Source organism: Aquarana catesbeiana, linkage group LG07 (genome assembly GCF_042186555.1).
Source record: "Aquarana catesbeiana isolate 2022-GZ linkage group LG07, ASM4218655v1, whole genome shotgun sequence".
Taxonomy (NCBI): Eukaryota; Metazoa; Chordata; class Amphibia; order Anura; family Ranidae; genus Aquarana; species Aquarana catesbeiana.
The window spans coordinates 42,114,433-42,140,007 of NC_133330.1; the positions used below are offsets into that span (position 1 = coordinate 42,114,433).

A 25,575-nucleotide genomic window follows, 5' to 3' on the forward strand; every position below is an offset into this window, starting at 1 on the left:
GGGTCAGCGATCCTGGATAGTCACACCGTCTGTGACCAGTGAGAATCATTTGAAACTGATGTCATTACCAGCTTTAAATCAACTTTCTGCTTGTTTGAACATGGTCACCTGGGTCTGCGACATACAAGGACAAAGGGAGGTTGGCTGTGTTTGTCTAGCCAAGTAGCGATCCTTAGGTTTGTGAAATTGAGTTTCAGGAGCGGTAATCTGTCATCTGTCCCCATAACATACATTTTTTAAAACCAAAGGCTGCATTTTCCTTTATAATGAAGAGATCGGGACTGTCCTGGAGAAGCAGCGAGCAAGGGAAACCAGCGACTAATATTTAATAAAATGTCAAAAAAAATGTCTGCCTAGACCAGTCATGTATCAGCTGTCAAAGGAGAGAAGAGAGACAAACTCACTGCAAATTCTCTGCCATGATTAACATTTTTTTTTTTTTACGGATCCATCAAATGCGTTAATGCTTTTTCTTTCCTGTTGTGTTTGCTGTGATACCGATTAGTATTGGCATGCACACTACACGAATGTCTTATCTAGTTATTGAATTATGATGCTTTTTACATTGGAGTCCCTGTTTGCTTTGCCCTTCGCAATAACAGGTCTTCAGTCTGATTTTACTGGAGTTGTAAAAGCATGGGGATTTAAGGTGGAACTCCAGACGAACCGGTAAATACACATTTCAAATATGTTTACTGCCTGGGCCTGCAAAAGGATTTATTACAGGTAAATAAATACCTGTAAATGAATGTATAAATTGTTGGTGCTATATATATATATATATATATATATATATATAGAGCACCAACGATTTATACATTAATTTACAATCTGTGCATTCGAATCAGTCCCTGCCCCCAAGGAGCTTACAATATTAGGTCCCTATCTCATAAGCACATACTAGGGCCAAGTTAGACAAAAGTCATTTAACCTACTAGCACATTTTTGGAGTGTGGGAGGAAACCACCACAAGCACAGGGAGAACCTTCAAATTCCATGCAGATAGTGTCCTGGTTGGGTTTCAAACCCAGGACCCCAGTGCTGAAAAGCAGAAAAGCTAACCACTAAGGATTTATCTTTTTATCCAAATTCTTGTGATTTTTACACTGCTGCATCACCACACAAACAATAACATACTGCTGCTTCCTCCTCCCGCTGTCTTGGTGCCCGGGTCATTCGCCTGCTCAGTGGGCAGAGGTGACATTACTCATTGGCTGTCCAATCAGGAGGCTGGAGATGGAGAGAGGTGGTACAGGAAGCTGCATTGCTGAACCAAGCTTCACCTTCATATGCCAATGTGTTTAATGTTTAATTGGGCATATGGAAGATATATAAATAATAATTGTTACTTTTCTTGTTCCTTTATGACTGTAAAAGCTTGTTAAAGTGACACTATTAATAATAAAAAAAAAAGCTATATAGAAGAGCCCCCTGCAAAGCAAGCAGTGGCAGGACACCTCTGCAGTGAAGGGAGACTCATGCTGAAATCTCTTTAGCATCTGCTACACTTCCATGTGTGTCAAATGCTGAATCTTCTACTGGTCTCTGTGATTCCTTCCACTAGTCCCTACATCACTACTATGTGCTCTTGTTACATAGGAACTGATGGAAAGATCCACAGAGTGCAGCAGGGGACGACAGCATCTGCTACACTTCCATATGTGTCAAATGCTGAGTCCCCCACTGGCTCCTGTGATTCCTCCTGCCAGCAGCTACATCACTGCTATGTTCTGTAGTGACATAGGGAAGACTGGCGGGGGGAATTGCATAGCGCAGAGGGGGCCGCCAGCATCTGCTGCACTTCCAGTGTGTCAAATGCCGAGTCCCTTATTGGCCTTTCTGATTGCTACTATGTGCTGTAATGACATAGGAGCTGATGGAAGGGACCACATAGCACAGAGGGGGGTGACAGCATTTGCTATGCTTCTAGTATATCGAATGCCGAGTCCCCTACTGCGCTATTATGTGCTGTAGGGACTGGCGGAAGGAACCACAGAGCGCAGCAGGGGACACAGGCATCCAACACTCTAGAAATTGTCAGATGCAGAAAATTTTCCAGCAAGATATCCTTTCAGCGCAATCAAGTTCAATGGAGCGTAAGTATGAATTGCTTGCCTTTCAGGGGGCTTTTTAAAAAGCATCAGTCATTTTAGGTACTTATTTACTTATTATGCCCACTTTGAAATGTCTGTAGAAATGTCTTGTAAAGCAATTGGGTAACTTTTATCAGTACTCAGGGCTGGTGCAAGGATTTTTGACACCCTAGGCGAAAACTAATTTTGCCACCTCCCCCTTGGCTCCACCCCTGGCCCCACCCCTTTTACCCTGCCCATGTATACCCCACCTTTTTAATGAATTCTGCCTCACCAGTGCCCATCAATTGCAGCCTCACCAGTGCCCATCAAATGCAGCCTCACCAGTGCCCATCAGATGCAGCCTCACCAGCGCCCATCAGATTCAGCCTCACCAGCGCCCATTAGATGCAGCTTTACCAGTGCCCAACAAATGCAGCCTCACCAGTGCCCATCAAATGCAGCCTACCAGCGCCCATCAAATACAGCTTCACCAGCGCCCAATAAATGCTGCCTCATCAGGGCCCATCAGTGCAGCCTACCAGTGCCCATCAATAAATGTTTGCTTGCTTCCATTCATTCGGGAGTCGGGACACAGACATAGTCCTCTGCCGCTGCTGCGCCTTTGACACTATGTGCGAATGGAGCGGTGGCTGCCTGATGATTCTGAGATTTAGTTGCTTGCTGCAGAGAGAAGAGAGTATGAACACCAGTGGCCGGGTGCCCTAGGCGGCTGCCTAGTTTGCCTAGTGGTAGCACCGGCCCTGTCAGTACTTGGCTGGGAGTAGTAACTTTATACAGGTCGTGGCTGTGTCATTTCTGCTAAACTAGTCAACAGCCAGGGTTCAGGCAGTGGCCTTTCCAATCAGAGGCCTCCGGCTCAGGTTAGGACCTGTTTACAGCCGTGAACTTGCATCTGTAATGTGCAGTACTGTATGCAGTTTTATATGAACTTATCTGGGTTAAGGCACATATTTAATGCATGTTTTACAATCTTATATCAATTCAAAGTAGATGGACTGCTTACACAGAGCTTACAAATTTGAGGATCTATCAGGTAGCAGAAAATGTTGCCATTCCAGGTGGAGATGAAATAACACTCCAATGGATGTAATAATGATCCCAGAGGAACAAAGGCTTGCACCTTTGCAGTGATTATGTATGTGAACTGAACTTTTTGATGAGAAAAATGCACAATAAAAACAGCTAATGAGTACAGAGATAGCAATTCTGTTTAAACAGTCAGTGCTCCTTCCTGTGGCACAAACCCTGTTCCAATTCAGGCGAACACATTGTTGTTGTTGGGACCGTGGTGTTGAATCACATGAGCCCCTTTAAGAGCTACTATCTCACATAGAACATTCATCTGTGCCAGTAGCTCTTTATTCACTTGACCTCTGGAAGTTTTACCCCTCCCCCCCCCTTCATGACCAGGCCATTTTTTGTGATACGGCACTGCGTTACTTTAATTGACAATTGCACAGCCATGCAACGCTGTACCCAAAGAAAATTTATGGGTTTTTTATCCCCACAGATAGAAATTTCTTTTTGTGGTATTTGATTACCTTTGTGTTTTTTTATTAAACAAAAAAAGACTGTCATTTAAAAAAAAAAAAAAAAAACAATATTTTTTACTTTCTGCTATAAAACACAACCAATAAAAAAAATGTAATAAATCTAATTTCTTTATAAATCTAGACCAATATGTATTCGGCTACATATTCTTGGTAAAAAATACCAATAAGCGTATATTGATTGGTTTGCGCAAAAGTTATAGCATTTACAAACTATGGTATATAACCTGGAATTTGTAATTATATATTATTTTATACTAGTAATGGCGGTGATCAGAGACATATAGTGGGGCTGCGATATTGCAGCGGCCGATCGGACACTAACTGACACTTTGTGGAAACCATTGACACTAATAAAGTGATCAGTGCTAATAATATGCACTGTCACTGTACTAATGACACTGGCTGGTAAGGGGTTAAACATCAGGGGCGATCAAAGGGTTGACTGTGTGCCTAGCCAGTGTTTTTGTGTACTGTGTTTTTAGGTGCTCTTGCTAAGGGAAGTGATGAATTTTATTCCCTGCTTTGCATCGACACAGAACCCATCACCCCCCCCCCATCAGAACAGAACTCTGCCTTGTTTACATAGGCAGAGATCCATTCTGTGTCTCTGCCCGACGATCAACGGGAGCCGGCGGACATCCAGTGCCCGGAACTCGCAGATTGGTTTGCAGGCTAGGTGCAGGCTAGGTGGAATGGCAGAATCACGTGTATATATATATATATATATATAGACATGATTTTGCGCAGGAGGGCTGCCCCGTAGCAGTATGTCTGCTATAGGACGATCATTAAAGCGATTGTAAATGGCTGGATGCTTTTTTTTTTCTTACCCTGTAAGGTAATGTCATAATGTGCTAGTATACATCGTATGTTAAACTTACCTTAAAACAAAGCTCTTCCAGCGCGGAGTTGTCAGAGTTGCAGACGCTCTCATCTTCACCCATCTTACTTCCAGGTTCGCTGACTCCAGCTCTGTGACTGGTTGGAGTCGCGATGACGTCACATTTAAGGCACTGGGCTCTGATGGAACGGCACGGGTGACCGTTCATTCACAGCGCATGCGGAAGTGTTGTCACTGGCTGCATTTGCAGTAAATATCTCCTAGGCCTGTTTAGGAGATATTTGCACTACCTATAGGTAAGCCTTATTATAGGCTTACTTATAGGTAAAAGTTAGTGATGGAAGTTTACTTCCACTTTAATGCCCCGTACACACGATCGGACTTTCAGACAACAAAACCGTGGATTTTTGGTTGAAGGATGTTGGCTCCAACTTGTCTTGCATACACACGGTCACACAATTATGAACGTAGTGACGTACAAGACATACGTGATATCTCCATTACGAACGCTAGTTATTTCTCCGGCTCGTACTTGATTCCGAGCATGCGTGGACTTTTGTCCGACGGTCAGTGGAAAGTCCAACAACAAACATTTGTTGGCGGAAAATTTGAGAACCTGCTAGCCAACATTTGTTGGCGGAAAGTCCGATCGTGTGTACGTGGCATTAGTGATTTCTGCCAACAAGCCCCCATCCAACATTTGTTGTCGGGAAAATCCGATCGTGTGTACGGGGCATTAGTGATTAATGGCAAATGTTTATTCTGAACATTGGTACAAGGGCATCAATTTAATTTCAAGAACCTGTCCAAGAATATAGATGTTAAATAGTATAAATACCGTAATAATGTATTTATAAATACTATTTATCATCTTTCCTCCATGCTGCTTGCAAATATCAAACTCCTAAAACTGGTGCTGTAGGTGTCCACACTGGAGACCATCATTCAATGTGAACAGGGTTGCTACGTTCATGTGACAGTTATGCCGCGTACACACGATCGGGCTTCTCATCGGAAAAAGATATGACGGCTTTTCCAACGGGATTCCGCTCAAGTTTGCCTTGCATACACATGGTCACACAAAAGTTCGCTGAGCTTACGACCGTCAAGAACGCGGTGACATACAACACTACGACGAGCCAAGAAAATGAAGTTCAATGCTTCTGAGCATGCGTCAAATTGTTTCCGAGCATGCGTAGGAATTTTGCGCGTTGGAATTGCCACAGACGATCGCATTTTCGGATAGGAAACTTTTCCGACTGAAAAATTAAGGACATGCTCTTAATTTTTTGCTGGCTGGAATTCGGCCAGCAAAAGTCCGATGGAGCATACACACAGTCGCATTTTCTGAGGAAAAAATCTCATTGGTCTTTTGCGGGCCAAAATTCCGCTCGTGTGTACGCGGCATTAGACAGTGTAAATGCAGAATATGATTGTAACATAAAGTCTACAGGAAAGTTGAACATTTTTTGCCATTCTACCATTGTAAGTGTATAGGAAGCAAGGGCTGTTATTATGCAAGATGGTCAAAACATGTATAGCAGTGCATAAATATAGCAGATAAAAAAAAGGTCAGATAGCTTACAGACGTGTAAGTATCTGTGTGCCTCATCTGATAACCAAGAACAGATTTTTTTTTTTTTTTCCTTAACGCTTCTTAAAATTATGATCCGGAAGCTTCAGAGATCTCCCTGGCATCAGCTCCCACAGGGCAGGGGGAAGGGGGGGTTACCATCCAGCGAGTGACTGAATTTACAGCCTGCACACATTAATTTGCGAATTAATTAATTAGCCGCTGAATTTTTAGGGGGCTTTGTGCCTGAAACACTTGAGAGGTATTACTAGCACGAAAGGAACATTACAATTTCATATTGCAAAGGAGTGCTCGGCTAATTAATAGATGCATTTCCTTAAATACCAGCACAAAATAGCCTAGCCGTGCCTGACGCGTTTTAATCCAAACACTCCGCGTATTAGCATCAGAGGGACAATTTGATGCGCTATTGTTTTAATGCAGAATCAGGAGAGTAAGGGTCAGCTCTCTTCTGAGGTAATTGTTAGTGTGTAGACAGTCCTGTCAAGTACGTTTGCTAAAAATATATCCTACACTGTCACTTTGCAAGGTGCCGGGAAATAATGGCCTGCACGAGAAAAAAAAAAAAAATGGGACACAGGGTTGTGTGCTAACCTTTTTTTTTCCCTCTTTGTTTAATTTGTCTCCTGGGCTTAATTTTAAAGGACATGTGATAATTGAATATGTCTAATAGCTAAATGCTCATTTGGTACCAAATCTATCAAAATATAATTGGCGTTTTTTTTTTTTTTTTTTTTAAATGCATGTGGCGGTTTAGACGGGAGACAGAAACGAATTGGCTTCAGAGCCAAATGATACATTTTCAAAATTATTGCATCACCTAATGTATTAATGCTGCTCTCCTCTGCCATATTTAATAATTTCTAAAAACTATATTAAGATTTTTTTTTTTTTTTCCCTCGTTATTAGAAAGTAGAGTGGGGTTTGGTGAGGACCTACTGTTTTTGTTAATGCAGCTCTCTCAAAGGCGGGGAAGGTTACTGGTGTGTCGTGCAATAATTTACTCCTCTTTGATATGCAAAATATCCACGGTGAATAAAAAAAAAAAAAAAAATTCTATCAGACTCATTTCACAGTTCTTAGCCACTTACGTTCTCTAGAGCCTATTGCCTCATTAGACCATTGCTCTTCGAAGCCGGTATAATTAAAATCTTTAACAGTTTAGAGAAGTAAAGATGTTTGGCTGATCACGTTGAGATGATTATCTGCGCATTGTATTCTAAATGAAAAAAAAAAATTAAATTTAAAACCCCAGCATTTTTTATGATGTGTTCTGAATCAATAAAACCTCAGCTGCCTGTTTTATTTTTAATGTAGCACCTTGAAAGGACTATGATTTAAATTCTGGGGACGTTAATGAAAGCCTTTACAGCTCCCGTGCAATTAAAGGTATACATCGTAGTTTTATAAAAAAAAAAAAAGAACAATTAAATACTGGCATTGAGAATATACAATAAATTGTTATAGGTTGGATGCTGTCCTGTTTGTACAAAGACAAAAAGATAAAACCCTTTGCTATTTTATTTTGCTTTTTTTCCTGATGGTCCCAGGTTTGGTAAAATTATTTATATATTTGCCATATTTATATTGCAACAATCTTTTCTTAACCTCTCCACACAGTATATAACATCATTTAGAACTTACTCCAATGTTCCTACCACACTCCGCACTCTTAAGATGTTTTAGCTTAAAAGCAAAAATTCTTAACGTGTATGTGTAGCCAACTTTTGGATAGAATAGGAAAAGATTAAAACCATGATCAGCTTATTTTTGTCTGTCTGCTGGTGAGATTTCTCTTCACTACATATCTGGAGATGTAGCAGGAAATAAGATGAAATCGCCCCCAAAGTTAGTGGAATTTCCATCGTAGACAGCTGTCACCTGGAACATTTGCCTTCATAGAAGACACTTTTGGTTTTGGGGACAATGGTAAATAAAAAGACTTCTCTATTTTTTTTTTTTTTTTCCTGCAGGGGCACAGACAGAAATAAAAAGTTAATAGAGGATCCCACCCCCACTTTATCTACTAAAAAAAAAAATCCACTTTTGTAGCAAAATTGGGATAACACTGTATATTTGTTAAATGTCCTCATCCACATAGCATAACTTAAAAAAAAAAAAAATGACCCCTTTTAGATGCTCCATTCTTAACAGGGCTGGGCAACTGTGTTTGCCATAAAGTACCACTACTATTTATAACCATAGACCTTAATAGTGTATATTATTATCAAAAATGTCCTTACAATGTGCTATGTAAAACACTATTAATTCAGTTCCAAACACTATTAGTTTTACCCTTCAAAAAAATTATATAAACGTGCTCGTGGTGCCCAAATGAAAAAACATATAAAAAGTACGTGTCCTAAGCCATAGGATTCAAAACCATACATACAGTACCAACGTGAACATGTGTAGAAAAAAATCTAAAAAAATGAAACTGCTGCTGTAAAGTAAATCAACCATTCAATATATATCTTTAGTGAAAAGTTCAATGCACTCAGTGCAGTGGGTGGTTACAAGTAGCTGGTCCCAGATAAGTCGCCTCAGTGAGTGATCAACTGGATTCGTCTCCTTCTTGTGCACCTAAGTACCACCATTTTGTGATTCCACCACCACTTATAGATTGGCCATTCACCAGAAACAGGTGAATGTGCGCCTTTGGTTCATTAGTTGGATAACAATCTCCACACAATGGATCAATCCGCACCCTCTTCAGATTACCAGTTCTCATGGAAAATAAATGGCCATCATGGTATAGTATATCTAAACATTTTTATGTAAAAAGGTATAAAAAGACTATTGCACTCACATGTTTATGTGCCCATAAGCCGGCACCAAGCTATTCCAGCCGTGTTTGCGGGGTCCGGAATGCTGGTGTGCGTTCCCCTGTGTATTTCCTACTCCGCGTGTGTGCTAAGCCTCTTTCTCACTGGGCAGGAAGTGACATTAAAATTTATACTATACCATGATGGCCATTTATTTTCCATGAGAACTGGTAATCTGAAGAGGGTGCAGAATTGATTGGCTGAGATTTGAACTATGCATGGGCAGGCTGATTGTACCCAAGTGGATCAATCGATCCACGCAGGTACAGCCGGCCTGTGGGATTTTTCATATTTCATCTGTAGCCGCTAGCAATGACCACTATGTGTTCTCCCAGTAGGATCATCAGGGACAGCTCATCCCACACACCCATCCCACCCCCCCTCAGAGAACACAATAGCTCAGCGGGAGAGATTCCCCCATCACCGACTGTGTTGATGAGGGAATCAAACAATTTGCTTTCCTGCAGCCTGTGATTGCAGGAAAAAAAAATCGCACCATCTTTGGCCAGCTTAACCATGTTCAAATGTCTTCCATGACACCTCAAGCTGAGACACATCAAATATAATGATCCATGGCTGCAGACGCTGACCTATAAAAGTTTTCCAGGTTTGCCTGGCGAAAATCACATGCTAAAATGCTGACATGCTGGTTGTACCCAAGTCGATGGATCGATTGACTTGGGTACAATTAGCCTGCTCATAGATAGATTGAATCTTCTCGATCCATCTAAGGCCAGCTTAAGTGCTTTAGTACTCCCCCTCTCCTCTGCTCCATAACATTTGGGGTGGGGTGGGGTGGGGTGGGGTCGTAGTCCACAGAGAGACATTAGAACAGTGCTAACTGATAAAAGTCATCAAAGAGGTTATCAGCTCACAAGATTTCTGGTAGGATCAATAGGTGTTTACACTACAGTATATTTAACAGAGCAAGTAAACAAAGTTCATAGGGTTTACATACCCTTTATTCACTTTACTTCCATACTGTCCCATGTTCAAAGTCAAAGTCCTATTAATCAGGGTGAAGTAAAATATGTGAATACAGTACAGATGAGATTCATTTATGGCAAACACAACTGTGCAGCCCCTCATAAACAAAAAGAACTACTTAGGATTTTTCCTTGCTGAAGAGTCCAGAACAGACTATCCACAGAAACCAATCAAAAACCAATAACATTTAGGCATAAATGGCTGCTGTGTTTTGAAGAGGCTGTTGATGAAGCTAGGTTCCGATGTTCTGTAATTGCATGATGTAATATATAGTAGTTTTAATAGGTTAGCATAGCAGTTAGAGGGGCAACTTCGTAATTACTTTTAGTTTTTTTCTTTTCTTTTTTTTTATTGATGCCGCAGCTGTCCAATTTCTTAGAACAAAAGGAAAAATTAGATAATACCTCTTCCAAAAGCTGGTTTTACATTTCCGCCCTCCCCTTCTTGCTCATTAGCATTGATCTGAGCCCTGACAGTAATAACTGGGTGAGCTTTATAGAAAGTTATGTATTTCTTGCGTAGACACATCCATCAATTAAGCGAACAGTACTAGAAACCAAAATTAATGAGAGAGATAGGTGTGTTAATGAAATAATCATAGTGTAATCAATTTGACTGTTAAAAAGTGAAAAGCATTTCAAGGAGACAATATGAATGAATAATTTATGTCTCCGCGTGATTAATAAAAAATGTATTTCATAACAAAGCTATTTGTCTTCATTTAAAACGCAAGTAAAAATATGTGTCTTTCATTACATGTTACTTTGTCACAATATTCTGCGTTTCACGGGACTTTTGATGATGGGGAAGGGGTTGAGTTTGAGCAGCAGTACACACGCAGATGCACTTTGCCACATTTCGGTGGGCTTATTCAGTAGGACAGCGCAAAGAACAATGACTGCAAAGTGCCGTAACTCATAGCCTGAAGTGTGAATTCTGCAATCGGAACACTAAAAAATGAATTCTGATTGGTTGCTGTAGATTTTGATGTGGTATCATAAGCTCTGTTCACTGCTTGCGCGCACTGTCTCTTGCATACAAGCTAAGGACCTAGTCATTGGTGGAGTATGAACCCGCCCGGGGGCCTAGCGCATAAAAAAGTTGATGAAAAAAAGATGACATATCAACCAAGCATCATTTTCATGCCATGGACAAGGGAAGGAAAGGAAAAGGAACTTCCAGTGATGTTTATCCTATACAGGAAAAGTGATAATGGGAACAGATTGCCCAACTGGCCTGACAGACTATTCCTGCAGATTGCAGCTGCCTGGGGAGAGAGGGGGAAGTCCGGGGCTCTTCTAGACATGAGATTGTTTCCTGCTATGGCAGGTCAGATAACTGACTGTCAATGAGTGCCCTAAAGTTAAACCGAGACTTCCATACTGTTTGGGGCCTATGGCAGCTTACCTCTGGTCCTAATGACATAACTATTAGTGATCAGCCCATCCCCCACAAGTATTATCTTTTGATCCTCCCTTTTAGATTGTAAGTTCTAACAAGCAGGGCCCTCTGATTCCTCCTGTATTAATGTCATTGTAAAGCTCCTTACACACGGCCAGAATGTCGGGAGACATTTGCCAGTTCAAAATAAACAGCCGTCATTCAGCCTGTGTGCACGTTAGTCTGTCGGACATGCATGCTGGAAAACCAGTAGCTGACCGATTCCCAATTAACGTTTTCATCCAATGTCATAGAGGCCTGGCGGGGGGGGGGGCGTCCCCCTGTCAGAACACATCAGCTCGCATGGTTAGTGCAGTTTCTCCGACTGGAGCTGTCAGTTTTTTTTCGTGCAGCCGCCTGGATTGCATGGAAAAAAACTGTTATGCTGCGTACAGACGATCGGACATTCCGACAACAAAACCGTGGATTTTTTTTCCGACAGAAGTTGGCTCAAACTTGTCTTGCATACACACGGTCACACAAATGTTGTCGGAAATTCCGAACGTCAAGAACGCAGTGACGTACAAGACCTACGACGAGCCAAGAAAAATGAAGTTCAATAGCCAGTGCGGCTCTTCTGCTTGTTTCCTAGCATGCCTGGAATTTTGTGCGTCGGAATTGTGTACACACGCTCAGAAGTTTTGTTGTCGGAAAATTTGAGAACCAGCTCTCAAACATTTGTTGTCAGAGATTCCGACAGCAAATGTCCGATGGAGCATACACAAGGTCGGATTTTCCGACAACAAGCTCACATCGAACATTTGTTGTCGGAAATTCCGACTGTGTGAATGCAGCATTAGTGTGTACCAGGCTTAACTCTACTGTCTGCCCTTATGGTGTACAGCGGATTGGGGGCTAGGTCAAATTACTACTTATTTAAAATCACAAATGCAAAAATGGCTCCAGAATGGCTGGAGAACAGTAGGTCCTCACCAAACCCCACTCTACTTTCTAATAACGAGGAAAAAAAAATCTTAATATAGTTTTTAGAAATTATTAAATATGGCAGAGGAGAGCAGCACCAATACATTAGGTGATGCAATAATTTTGAAAATGTATCATTTGGCTCTGAAGCCAATTCGTTTCTGTCTCCCGTCTAAACCGCCACATCCATATCACAAATGCAAAAATGGCTCCAGAAGAGCAAAAATGGGCTTGTGGTATGGGACTTGCAGAATGTTTTGGAGGTAGTCAGATACACATATGATCTGACTGCTGTCTGGCTGGATGATCAAAAAGTTGATGCAAAGATTTTACTCCAAAGTTAAACCGAGGCTTCAGTACAGTTTAGGACCTTTGACAATTTGCCTCCTGAGTCCTAAAGACATAACTGAAGACAGAAGATCTCATCAAGACTTTTTGGTATGGCACACACATGGCTTTTTCTCCGTATAAAGCTGTTCAGAATTTGCAATGTTTATTATATGATTTATTATCTACTTGCTACAGACAATTCACTTCTTAGTGTTGACTTACCCAGGGCCTGAAACATGCTCATGAAAGGGAAGGTGGGCCTCAAAATGACTCCAATAATCCAAACAATGCTCTGGGAGGGTGGGTACTGAGAATATATTTTGGTCTGCTTCTGAGGTCACTAATCCAATGTACAAAATTGATCAGGAGGGCAATGGGAGGTAGAATAGGAGTTTTAGAAATGCAATTCCACCTTCAAGTTATTTTTATAAAATCTTATAGCTGCCTCACCATTACACCGGCGTGAATGACACATAAAGAAAGTTCCTTTTAGTTTGTGAAGGAACATGTTTTTGTCCCGAACATGCCCAGCAATAACAAGCTGAGAAAGAATGTTAACCCACGGTGCCTCATTTTGTTTAAATCTTTCCATACCTGTATGTAATTTTTATGTTTCGGGATTACATTATATGGTCACTTTAGATTCAGGTAGTGGATTTCATCTTTGAAAGCTTGCTAATCTTATATTGTAAAGGTAAAAGCTAATTTGTGAAGCTCGTAGTGAATATAATGTCATGGCATACTGTTGCTTTGCTGATTATACGCACCAAACCAGGATACTTGTGTCGTTTAACTCCTGGGAACAATTTCATTAAAACAAAGATAATTTGTATGTTGATGAGAATTCTCGGTTAGATACAACAGGCTCCTTGCTACTTTTCCAATCCCCCCCTCTACTTTTAAGATTAATAATCTCCTTTTAGTTAAGCAAATACCATAGCAGAAAAGAATGAATTGTTGCATTTCATTATCCTTTGTAGGGGAGAAACGGTTCAGTCTTTGTTTACTGACTCTTTTGATTTAATTACTGTTTGAGGAGGGCTGAATTAGCTGTTAATTGATTTAATTATCCAATTTGTTTGTTTCAGGCATGATTCCAGCAGAGCTGCAGCAGCTCTGGAAAGAAGTGACGAGCTCGCACACGGCGGACGATGGTGGCTGTAATAACCACAGCACGTTGGACCTGTCCACGACATGTGTTTCCTCGGTGGCAGCCCCCAAGACCTCCTTGCTCCTCAACCATCAGGCATCAACCAATGGCCAGGCCTCAGTTCTCACTCCAAAAAGAGAGAGGTATGTGTCAGCAAGGGGTGTGTGGACACTTTACTGGCTTGTAATTGTATCATCTTAGAGCGTAAAAATGGTATGTGCTAAAAATTCTAAGGACATCCGTTTAGCTGTGCTCAAGTAACTCTTGGGAGCAATATATTGCATAGTTAAAGCAATTGTAACACAATTTGGCATTACTCAGGCCAAATAAGGGTTTAACAGACTGCAGAAGTAAGGTCTTTTAAGCATTAGATCTGCTTGTTTTAGCACACAAATTTTCCAGCATGTTGGAAATTTACTTCATGACTAAACATCATTGATGCCCTTTATTGTTCATGCTAAGCAATTCTAGCAGGGGTAGACATATCTAACACTACCTGTATTAGTTGGTGAGTCATCTGACCAAATGCCTGTGGGTTTGCCGATCACCTATTTAATTATATCTGTTGTTGACCATATAGCTGCCTTTCCAAACTTTCTGTGGTGTTTTATCCTGATTTGGATGGTTTTGAGCTTCTGCTGATACAGTCTGAAAGGATCATGTCACTCTTGTATGGGGAAAGGGAACAGTTCACAACTGGCCTCACAGATTCTTCAGATTGTTGTGGAATCCCTCTGCAGGGCAAGACGTATTCCTAACAAGTGCAGGTGCTTGCTGTTTCCTGGTTAACAGTCACTAGCTGCCCACAAGAACAGCTCAGACTGGTATCAATGCTCAGATACTCATGAGCATATGGCTGTCCCTTAGTGTATGAATCATAAAAGGTTGTCGAATGTGGTGATGCATTTAGATGCTGTAGGGCAGGGGTAGGCAACCTCGGCCCTCCAGCTGTTTTGAAACTACAAGTCCCTTGAGACATTGCAAGACCCTGACAATCACAGGCATGACTCCTAGAGGCAGAGACATGATGGGATTTGTAGTTTCCCCACAGCTAGAGTGCCAAGGTTGCCTAACCCTGATGTAAGGTGTTTGAGTGGGAAATTTTTTTTTTTTACAGACAGAATACTTTATATTTTTGATCTAATCCTCACTGTTCTTAGTTTGATAGCACAATGATTAACCAGGAGCTGCATTCAGAAGCTATGAGCTGCCTGTGTGATGTACTGTGCATCCATTGGGGTATTGGGTATAAAATAAATCTGGGTGTCAGGAAGAAAGAACTATATTTATGCATATAGCCCTCTTTTGTGTTTTCATAAAATTCCTCTTTTGTAAAGAGATAGTATACCCATCATGAGAGAAACACAAAGGCTACCATTGTTACCTACTTCTAGAAAAGGCTAGCTGTGTCTGGCTTCAATGCTTCTGGGTCCCAGGCCTGGAGGAAGCATGTAGCAAATGGAGAGTCAGAATTTAGTAATTAAGCTGAGGAATTTGCATGCCGGTCAAGCAACTAACAATTTCAGAAATTCAGACATTCACCTTTATGCAATGCACTACTGACATGCAAGAACAGGACCTATTCAGATTGAATGTTTTCATATGTTTCAGTGAATGCTTTTGTATCATTTTTAAAATCGATTCTAATCAGCTACTTAACTGCTATGCACGCAGTAGACATTTAAAGCGGTTGTATAGTCTTTTTTTTTACTTTTACCTACAGGTAAGCCTATAATAAGACTTACCTGTAGGTAAAAAAAATATCTCCTAAACCTTTACGGTTTAGGAGATATTCCCCTTGCTATGCGCCGCTGACTGCAGCGGCGCATGCGCACAGGGGATTCTCGGCTGAAGCCCGGCAGCTGCCGGACCTTGCCGAGTAAGAAATCTCCCGCACGCATGCATGGGAGTGATGACATCGCGGCTCCAGCCACTCACAGCGCTGGAACCGCGATACCCGGAAGACACGCCGAGGCAACATGACAGCTCCCTCGGCGTGGACCAGGTAAGATACTGACGCCTCGTTCTAAGGTAAGTATTTCATAATGAGCTAGTATGCGGTGCATACTAGCTCATTATGCCTTTTGCTTTACAGGGTTAAAAAAAAAAAAAAAAATTGCGGGTATACAACCGCTTTAATACATGCTTAAAAGATATGTTCACCTTTCGTAACATATTACACCCATATTCAGGGTGTAACATGTAACATGTTATGAACGGACCTGCCTCCACACCTCTACTCCCCGCTAGCTGTCACAATTTAAAAAAATCATGGCAAAGCGGAAATCCACCCGCCTGGCCGCATCACGCATTCACAGTGTACTGTGAATAAAAAACGACAAGGTCCGGCAGCCTTTGTGTCTGTTGGTTTGTAGTTTTCAATGAACTACCACAACGTTGTGGAGCACCCTGGAAGTTCATTATCTCTTCCCGTCAGATTCTATCTGCTACCCTGTTTCCCCGAAAATAAGACCTAGCGTTATTGTCGGTGATGGCTGCAATATAAGCCCTACCCCCCAAATAAGCCCTACCCTGTTTCCCCAAAAATAAGCCCTACCCTGAAAATAAGACCTACAAGGACTTTAACTAGGGCTTATTTGGGGGGTAGGGCTTATATTGCAGCCATCACCGACACTCACGCTAGGTCTTATTTTTGGGGAAACAGGGTAGCCTATATGGGATGTATGGGCACACCGATACACTGGCAGATCTACTGAAGACTTGCATTGCACTAGCGATCTGCTGAATGCTTTACAAGCTCCAAAAAAATAATAATAGCAAAAGGAAAATTTTTTTACCTGCCAACAAAATGTGCATTTATTATTTTTTTTCTAAAAGGTGAACTTATCCTTCCTAAATCGAATTAATAAATCTTGCCTGAACAAGAACCTTCTTGGTAGGCTCTTTAGGTGGTATTTAATAATTGCTATAGATTTGAAAAACAATGTAAATAGCTTTTGAATTGCCATTAGCAATGTAAAGCTCATATGAGCTGGTAGTGATTGGGATTAGATCTACTTATAGACTATAGCTGGCTTAATGTTATGGTAAAATTGATGCCACTTGTTATATGGCTATCATTGTTCAACAGTTCCAAAGCGATTAACAATGGGTTAAACTTTTTTCAGGTCTTTTCCCTGAGCATAATAACTTTTTACGTACTATGGCGGAATATGCACTTACATTGGTCAGGGTTCATTGATCTCTCCAGTGATACTTTTTTGTGTCTCGTGCGTGTTTAAATAATCCTGTAGGAAACGTTAACTTTGAGGTCAGGCTCTTATTTTGGCGCTTAATAAATCTATAATTTTCATACTGCCGGTTTTAGGGCAGAGTTACGGAGAAAACTGTTGGCTGCCTGCATGCACAAATGGAGCACCTGGCTTCTGTTTAAATCAGTCACACAATAGGAGTAATTATTTCATTTCCCTGGTGCAGAGGTCAGCACCATAAGATGTCTTTTTAGGCATACAGGATTTACAGCAAAGTGTGCAACAACTGGCTTCTAACAGCGGACGGCCGTAAGTGACAGTCCATCTGGAGAGTGATCCGCCAACAGTTATGCAGCTAGCTCCAGCCTAGCTCCAGTTTTCAGACTTGATCTGAGTTCTGCAAAGAGTTGGAGTCTTGCAGTCAGCATTTTCCTTTCACACATTGAGAGAGGGATATACAAAGCTGTTTTTCTAACCACTCCCTTTCTTATAACAAAGCTTTCTTGTTTTTACAACCTCTTTACCTGGCAAAAAATTCCACTTTGAAAGGTATCAGATCAAAATTATTAAGTGCAAGAAGGTTGTGGATTGAATGTACACGTGAACCTTGGAAAATATATTTTCCCACTGGACAATCCTGTACTTACTTTGGACAAATCTAGTTGAGATTTTCTGTTGGTGGCAAGAGTACCTGGAGTTGTGGAAGAGAGACTCTTTTTTTGTATGCTGTATAGGGGATGAATGTCATCCTTTTATTGTGCAGACACTTTTGGAAGGCATGTTTACCTCAAGATCTCTACAAAATTCAATTTGATGAAGTTCTTAAAGGCAACCCTTCATTAGAAATGCATGTGTTTGTTTGCTGATCTATGCAGATAAAGACTTCTTACTTTTCTCATACCTTAAAGCATATTCCATGCAATTTTTTTTCCATTAAGCACCCCCCCCCCCTTTCTGAAGCTCTCTTCCAGGTTAAATGATGACCAGCATCATTGAACCCACATCATAATGCAGCCTGGGCTTACAGGGCCCCTGGACTAAATAGACCTCAGAGGTCAATACATAAGCACTGAGCAGTCCACCCACTACCGTTAGAGTTGAAGTGATGTCTTATGATCTCTCATGTCATCAGACATTCTGAAGATTGCAGGAAAAGATGTATGTATAGTGTAAAAAAAAAGAAAAGATCCATTGAGGGCTTAACGTGAGGAAGGGAGGAACTGCAGCTTTAAACTCTGTCATTACAGTGTTCTGCCGATGAAGTATGTAACAAGGGCAGGGAAGGCAAAAACTCCATCTGAATCTAAAGTGCGCTCGTCTGTATGCTAGTTCGACGGACAAAAAGCCACGCTAGGGCAGCTATTGGCTACTGGCTATGAACTTCCTTGTTTTAGTCCGGTCGTACGTCATCACGTACGAATTCAACGGACTTTGGTGGATTGTGTGTAGGCAAGTCCGTTCATTCAGAAAGTCCGTTGTAAAGTCCGTCGAAAAGTCCGCCGGGCAAAGTCTTCCGTAAAGTATGCTCGTGTGTACGCGGCATTAGACCTCATAGTAACAAAACGTGGCCTGCACTTTTAGGGCTACTTTACACTTGCTTCAAAACATGGCTTCGAACACCCTTTGTTAAACCTCTCTGAAAGCTAGTCAAAGCTTCTGTCACTAAATAAAATGGTTAGCTTACTGTCCGTTTACACCTGCTTTTGCTTGGTGCTTCAATGAGGCTTGGGGCTTTGGTGAGGCTTTGTGGGGCTTTCGATGAGGCTTCAGTGGGGCTTCGATGAGGCTTCAGTGGGGCTTCAAGCAAGCTTTGCCATAGACTTCTATGGAGGCTTTGAAGCACCACTGAAGCTACATGGGGTATAATTTTTGAAGCAAAGCCGAAGCAAAGCAAAGCAAAAGCAGGTGTAAACAGGACTGTAAGCTAACCATTTTATTTAGTGATAGAAGCTTTGACTAGCGTTCAGAGAGCTTTAAAAAAGCCTGTCCAAAGCCTTTTCAGTTCGAAGCAACTGTAAATGAGCCCTTAGAGTGCTAATAAAAGTTTTATTTTATAGCCTCTATTTATATTTTAGGTTTTAGCATTTTACCATTCCTATCTGTCCCTGGCCCGTATGGCCATTCAAAGCCTATTATATATTTACCTCACTCACAGCCGACTTGGAGGAAGCCAACGACATAAGCAATATGGCGTTGGATTATGATGGGAAACCCACACAAACATAGGGAGAACATACAAGTGCAATGTGCTTCAGGTGCAGATCAAATGCTGAACTCATAGCTACAAGACAAGAGGACTAACCTCTTCTTCAACTCCAATACCTTTCTTCAGAAGCTGAAATACATTGTCCAGTATTTTGTCCTTTTTTTTTTTGTATTAACCAATATCATAGAGAGTAGATGAGTCCGGGGCACATGGACAAACAGGGTGATCAGGAAAGCTCTGTCTTCTGGCCTTGGCCTTTCTTAGAAGACAGTGCAGCCGGGCTGTACATTACTAGATTCCATTTGCGTCATTCTCAGTTGACATCTCTATTTCAGTAGCACTTACTAAATCAGTATGTCAAGGCTTATATTTGCTAAACTGCTTTGATATTTTTTTATACAGTCACTCAACAGAGAAAAAGAAGTAGTGTGTTTTGAAAGTGGGAGGGGTGTTTTCCTGTCAAAGGAAAATTGTCATTTCATATTTTCACTTTTGAAAGAACATAAGTCAAATTGATCTGTATGTTTTTTTTCAGTAGTTCCACTAAATTCATAACTTAGCTTTAAAAGTAATGCAATTATGTATTCTAGTACAAATGAAATGTTGGTTATTGCAATATCAAATGCAAAAGTTTGCAAGAATGTAATTTATCTCAATATAGTGAACATCAGCCATTTTTATCATTCAAAAGTATAACCCATGCCTAAGGGGAGACACCATGGGTTTACCAGGAGCATTACTTTTTTAAATTTGGGGGAATGTCCTGTCCTCTAAAGCGGTATTTCTCAACCACTGGTCTGTGGCTCATGGCCTCCTTCCTCTCAAGCTCCAGGTAGCTGCAGATCCCTTACCCCCCCAGTGTATTCGAGCTTCCATAATGCCACCCAACTTCCCATAGTGACCCACAGTGCCCCTCAATCTCTCACAGTTCCCCAAGGCCCCCTACAAGCCCTCATTCTCCACAGTGCCCGTCAACCTCCCACAGTGCCCCCCTAGCATGCCGCAGAGCCTCCAGCCCCCCATAGTGCCCCCGACAGTACCTCCAAGTCTGCTGCAGAATCCCCTATACCCCATTTAGAACCTTAATTCCCCATCAGTGACACACAGTACCTACCAGTGCATTCCAGAATTTATATGCATATTTTGTATTCCCATATTTTATTGTATGAACATAAACTTTTTTAATGTTGGGTCAAGGAAAACTTTGGAATAATTTGCCTAGCCCTGGTCGTAATAGGATTGAGAACCAATGCTGTAGAGCAAAGTTTGGCCCACCTTTTTCCCATCTGTCCAGTAAGAGTACCTTAATAGCCAATAATGGTATTTTTATTGGACAAAAAGTTGGCAAAGTGTTCCTATGGGGACTGAGCTTAACACTAATCTTGATCAAACAGAGCCCTTTGTAACAAAGTGAAACCAGATCAAACAGAAAAAAAACTAGGCTTTCCCTAATATGGACCTGGAGCACGGCAATCACTTGCACTGACACATCGGCCACTGCCTCACCGGTCCGGGGCTTAGAAATCCCTGCAGCTTAATCTCCAAAACGTACCTCGTCAAGAGGTACGTTTAGGAGCATTCTAAATGGTCAGCGCCGTCACATCAGAACCCGCGTAGCCCGTCCTGTCATGGCGGGCGAAGAGGAGAGAAAGCCCCGGGGATTTCAAATCCCCGGACTGGTACAACGGCGATACGAGCTGTCAGTGCGGGTGATTGCCGGACTCCAGGTTAGCGGGACCAGGGGGGATGGGGACAGGGTCCAGTGAAAGTTCACCTTACAGTATAAGGTGAACTTACACATTAAAGTGGCTGACCAGCTTGCTTTTAAGGACACTTATGACTAATTGTCAGCTGCCAATTTTTTTTGTCCTGATATCCATTATGCCTACATAACAAATTATGATGACCATTCTCTGAAAAGATTTTTCTCTAGATATTTGGCTTTGTGGAGCTTCATTAGAGATCGTTTTGACACATGATGCACTGGTTCGAGGGACAATTATCTTTGAACTTAGGGTCGGGTGAATATAGATGTTCTGTGGAAGCTAGAAAATTACCTTTGCCTATTGCGAGTGTCATCTATGGGTTTGTACGTTGTAGTCAAAAACTCCAACTTCGCCATGACAACTAAAACGTGATTAGAGAATCTGGACACACCTCCTAATTTCATTTCAGAGGGTCAAGGAGGTCTCGTGTTTGCAGGGAAATGTCTCTACCAATTAGGTTCAAGCTTTCATTATCTCAGTGCAGGTAGGGTACAAGCAAACTTTTGCCTGGTTGCTACTAGCGACATGGCTGTTTTTTTTTTACCAGATGTTTTTATAAGTGAGCCCTTTCTTCTGTCACCATGTCTGTACCTTTTCACAACACATATTTCCTCTATCAGTTCTGTAAACTCAGTTATCTGCATTCCCACCCAAAAGAGAGGAAAAACAGGCACGTCTAGAGATCTGGAGCAAATCTTTCAATTGTTTTGAGCATTCAATCAGCACGACGCTGGAAAAGTTCATTTGAACACACCCAGTATGTACACAAAGTACAAAAAACAACTGCATTTCTCTGTTTTCTTTTACACCTTTTGCATGATAACAGACAACAATATTTGATCGATTGCCCAGTTTCCATATCGGACTAGCTGATAAACCCATGACTAGCGAATAAGGCAGTTTTATGAGCGTTCTCCTTTCTAATTTGTTATTTAGCACATTTTTGATAAGTTAGGCTTAAGCAAAGCTATTTTGGGTGGAATGGAAGGCGTTAAAGGCTTCCTTCAGTTTTTGTTAGTATTATAGCCAAGATGTCTCTTGAAAAGGATGTGGGTTGTCTCTTGACAATCATTTACAGTGAAGTTATGTAGTTTACATAACTTCTCCATTATTGTCTTGGGATTGGTTTTGGTACAGCCAGCTGAAATGAATAGTCCTGTCAGTTGCATTATGAAGAAAGTTGTCTAATATCAGTTTGCATCTATTGCAAGAGACTGCTGGACTAAAATCAAAAGAAATGTATAGCTATGTAATTGGATGACTTAACTGCCCATTCTTGGTATGCCTATTCATCCTAAAACTGCCTAAACATTTTTTTAAATGATTTTTATTATTGGTACTTATATAGCGCCGTCAATTTACACAGCGCTTTACATATATATTATACATTCACATCAGTCCCTGCCCACCAGGAGCTTACAATCTAAGGTATTGTTTTCCTTTTTAATGCCTGCCCTTGTTTATCTCCATTACATACAGAATAGAGATACGGTGGAACCTTGGTTTACGAGTAACTCGGTTAACGAGCGTTTTGAAAAACGAGCAACTTTTTAAAAAATATTCTGACTCGGTTTGCGAGTGTTGTCTCGCAAAATAAGCAGAATACAAGCCAATAGGGTGTGCAGTACTGCATTTGGCCAGAGGTGCGGGGGTGCCAGTGACACTCGAGCGGTTCGCAGCCGTTCGGAGCCATTCAGAAATACTCGGAACCATTCGGAAATACTCAGTTCCCGAGTGTTTCCAGGCCTTTCCGAGGCTTTCCAAGTTCAGCCGAGCTGTCCCCGAGTATTTCCGAGGCTCTCCGGCGCGCCCCCCCCCCCCCACCTCTGGTCATATGTGGTATTGCATGCAATAGAAGTCAATACGGAACAAATTATCTTCGTTTCCGTTGACTTCTATGGGGAAACTTGCTTTGATATGCACCTATACACTTAAAGCCAGTAGATTAGCAACTTCAGGCATCCTTGCCCTTAAGGCTGGGTTCACGCCTCTGACAGATGCGGCTCGCAGCAGGGGTCCGATGCGTCACTGTTCTCCATTTCAGGGTCTAATCAGGCCCAATTTTTGCCTGAATTCGGCCCTGAAACAGAGCCAAAGGCGCACAGCGTTCCTACGCAAGCCACTCCGCAGCTGCAATGGAGATATGTGAACCGGCTCCATAGAGAGCCGGTCACAATCTCCTGTCATATACACTTTTGACACCATCCCATGTATGTTTTCTCCTGTGTACTCTTGTTATAACTGGCAGACTGTGAACCATTTATTCACATTTTGTTATTTGTCTGCATAATTGCTGTTATTTTTTTATTGCTTGTTTATTTTTGGCTTGCGTTGTAGAGCACCATTGTTTAATTTGGAAACCCCTGTTGCTTCATGAAAACAGGCACACACACACCTCCCGTAAACGATATTGGGATCATCTCTATTTCACAATATTTCTGCAGATTGAGGCAAAATGAACAGTGCGTTTATGTCCTGGACTGATTTCCGTCAAATGATCTGATTTACGCTCTTACCGTCTCCGCGGAGAGGAGTAATCATCTTTTCATCTGCTTGCACAAATTGATTGAGCGCCATGCTCTAGAATCTCAGGGGTTAAATTGCAACAATTACCATCTTTGGCTTCCCCAGCGATCATGTTGTAAGGTGCATGCCATCCATTTGTGGAGCTGATTGAATTATGGTGCATCTTTACCCGTAAGTGAGCAATATATTATACAGAAGGATGCACATTGACTTGTTTTAAGCAGCCGTGGCAATCTGCTGAGTACCAGGCTCAATTCCTATTTTACACACACGAGCCAGAACACAAGGCAAAAAAAAAAATAAAATACATGCAATTGCTGTTGGAGCGAGCGAGGCAGTACTTTGTACAGTTAGTGGAACAATTTACTATCATTGTGCATTTGGGTGTGAGAACACTTGAGTTATTGAATTTCTTCTTCCAGGATCGGCGTTGTCCTATCAACTGGAAATTAAGGTCATCAAACAAAAGTCTTCTAGTCGTCTGCAGTAAGCACACTAGGCCAGAAATATCTGTAATTAATTAGACTTCAAGAACATGTTCCTTTTCTGTTCCAAGGAAGACGGTGTTCTTCTTCTTCTTTGAAGACTTCATTGCTGTGTAAATTAAGAAAAAAAAAAAAAACACAATCATTTTTTTTGTCAACCATTTACATTTTTGTTTTATCACAAGTTAAAACTGAACATGTCTAAATACACAGATGAAATACATATATGAGAGCTGTTACCTTCCATTGAAATTGTATTTCTGCTCATCCAATTCTGAGATTTGCACAGCTGTGCAGCACAGCCCTGTCTGGCCGGGGAGGAGACCTGACGGTAACATGTATAGACCCCTCTTCAGCCTGTCATTGAAATGTGAAAGGAGACGCAGCAGACTAGTGAGCTAATCTCTCTGTCACTCTGCTTTCTCCTCCTATCAGCATGCTCCTGACACTCTTGCACCAAAACTGACAGTGTCCTTGTTATGAATTTAATGGATTCAGAGATGCATTTTTTTTGTTTATCTGCTGATCTCTGCTTTAAAGCAATGAAAAGTGTTGCAAAGGCCAAACAAAGTCAATGCAACGTTTTCATTGTGTATGCAGTACCTACATCTGCGTCAGAGAACATGCAGAGACGGTATGCGGGGTTCGAAGTAGTGGAGAGCTTGTCCAAAACATTGAACAGCAGATATGTTGGGGGAGAAGAGAACTTTTTGAGGGTCTGATTATTGGGAAACATTAAGTGTTACTAAACCCACAACAGTAAATCAGTCTGTATATGCAGTAAAGCATGCTTGTTATTCTCCCTGTGGAACCTAGGGGGTTAATCCTGTGCAATGTGTAAAAACGCTGTCTTATCTGATCCTCCCCTTCCTCCACAGTCCCCAATCCATCTCCTGATTCTACAGAGCCTTGGGGCACTCTGCACATGCTCAGCTGATGAGCTGAGTTTTGTTTTTTGTTCTTTTTTGGGGGGGGTGCATGTGATCAGCACAGAGCCAATCAGCACTGTCCAGACAGAGGGTCAGGAGTCCTGCAGCCTCATAGGACAGCCAGAGGAGAATGAAAACTCCTCCTACAAGCTTTAACCAGGCACTAATAGAAGTCACAAGACTGCTATATACCACTGAGGAGAAAAGGTATTTTGTATGTAGTAAAATAATTACATTTCCATGCTCTGTGTACTGCGGGAGACCAGATATAGTGATTGCAGGGTCCTGGGTTTAGTACACTTTAAACTACTTTGCTTATCTAAGGGCTTTTACACATGGTGGATCACTTTTGTTGTAGTGCATAATTAATGCACTTTAAAGGATCCCATTCAGTTGACTTGGATAGAAACAAAATGCGTCAGTAGATTAAAAAAACAAAAATGTTCCTGTTTTCTTCTGCTTCATTGGGCCCTTATTTTACTGTAAACTGTGCTAACTGAAGTGAACATTGGTGTAGGTAAAGACAGGGATAAGAACCTTTGTCAAGTTTTTATGCTGCTCCTATCACTGCTAGCTAAATGCACCCTTTCTATTTCTCCTGTGACTGCTGTCACCATGACAGGTAGTTAAGGAAAAACAATATTTTACAGTGTCACCAGAACCAAAAGGTGAGGTAAATCTTCCAACTGAACGTATGTTTTAGGAACAACT

At 41.5% G+C, this 25,575-nt stretch overlaps 1 protein-coding gene across 23 annotated transcripts in view; it reads left to right on the top strand.

The window, feature by feature from the left end:
- FOXP1 (forkhead box P1) overlaps positions 1-25,575 on the top strand; it is a 1,122,086-nt gene that overhangs the window by 1,005,221 nt on the left and 91,290 nt on the right. For all 23 annotated transcript variants that reach the window (XM_073592053.1, XM_073592052.1, XM_073592058.1 and 20 more), the window contains one exon: positions 13,679-13,883. In XM_073592053.1, the coding sequence (XP_073448154.1) occupies positions 13,679-13,883 (205 nt within the window). The remainder of the gene's footprint in view (positions 1-13,678; positions 13,884-25,575) is intronic.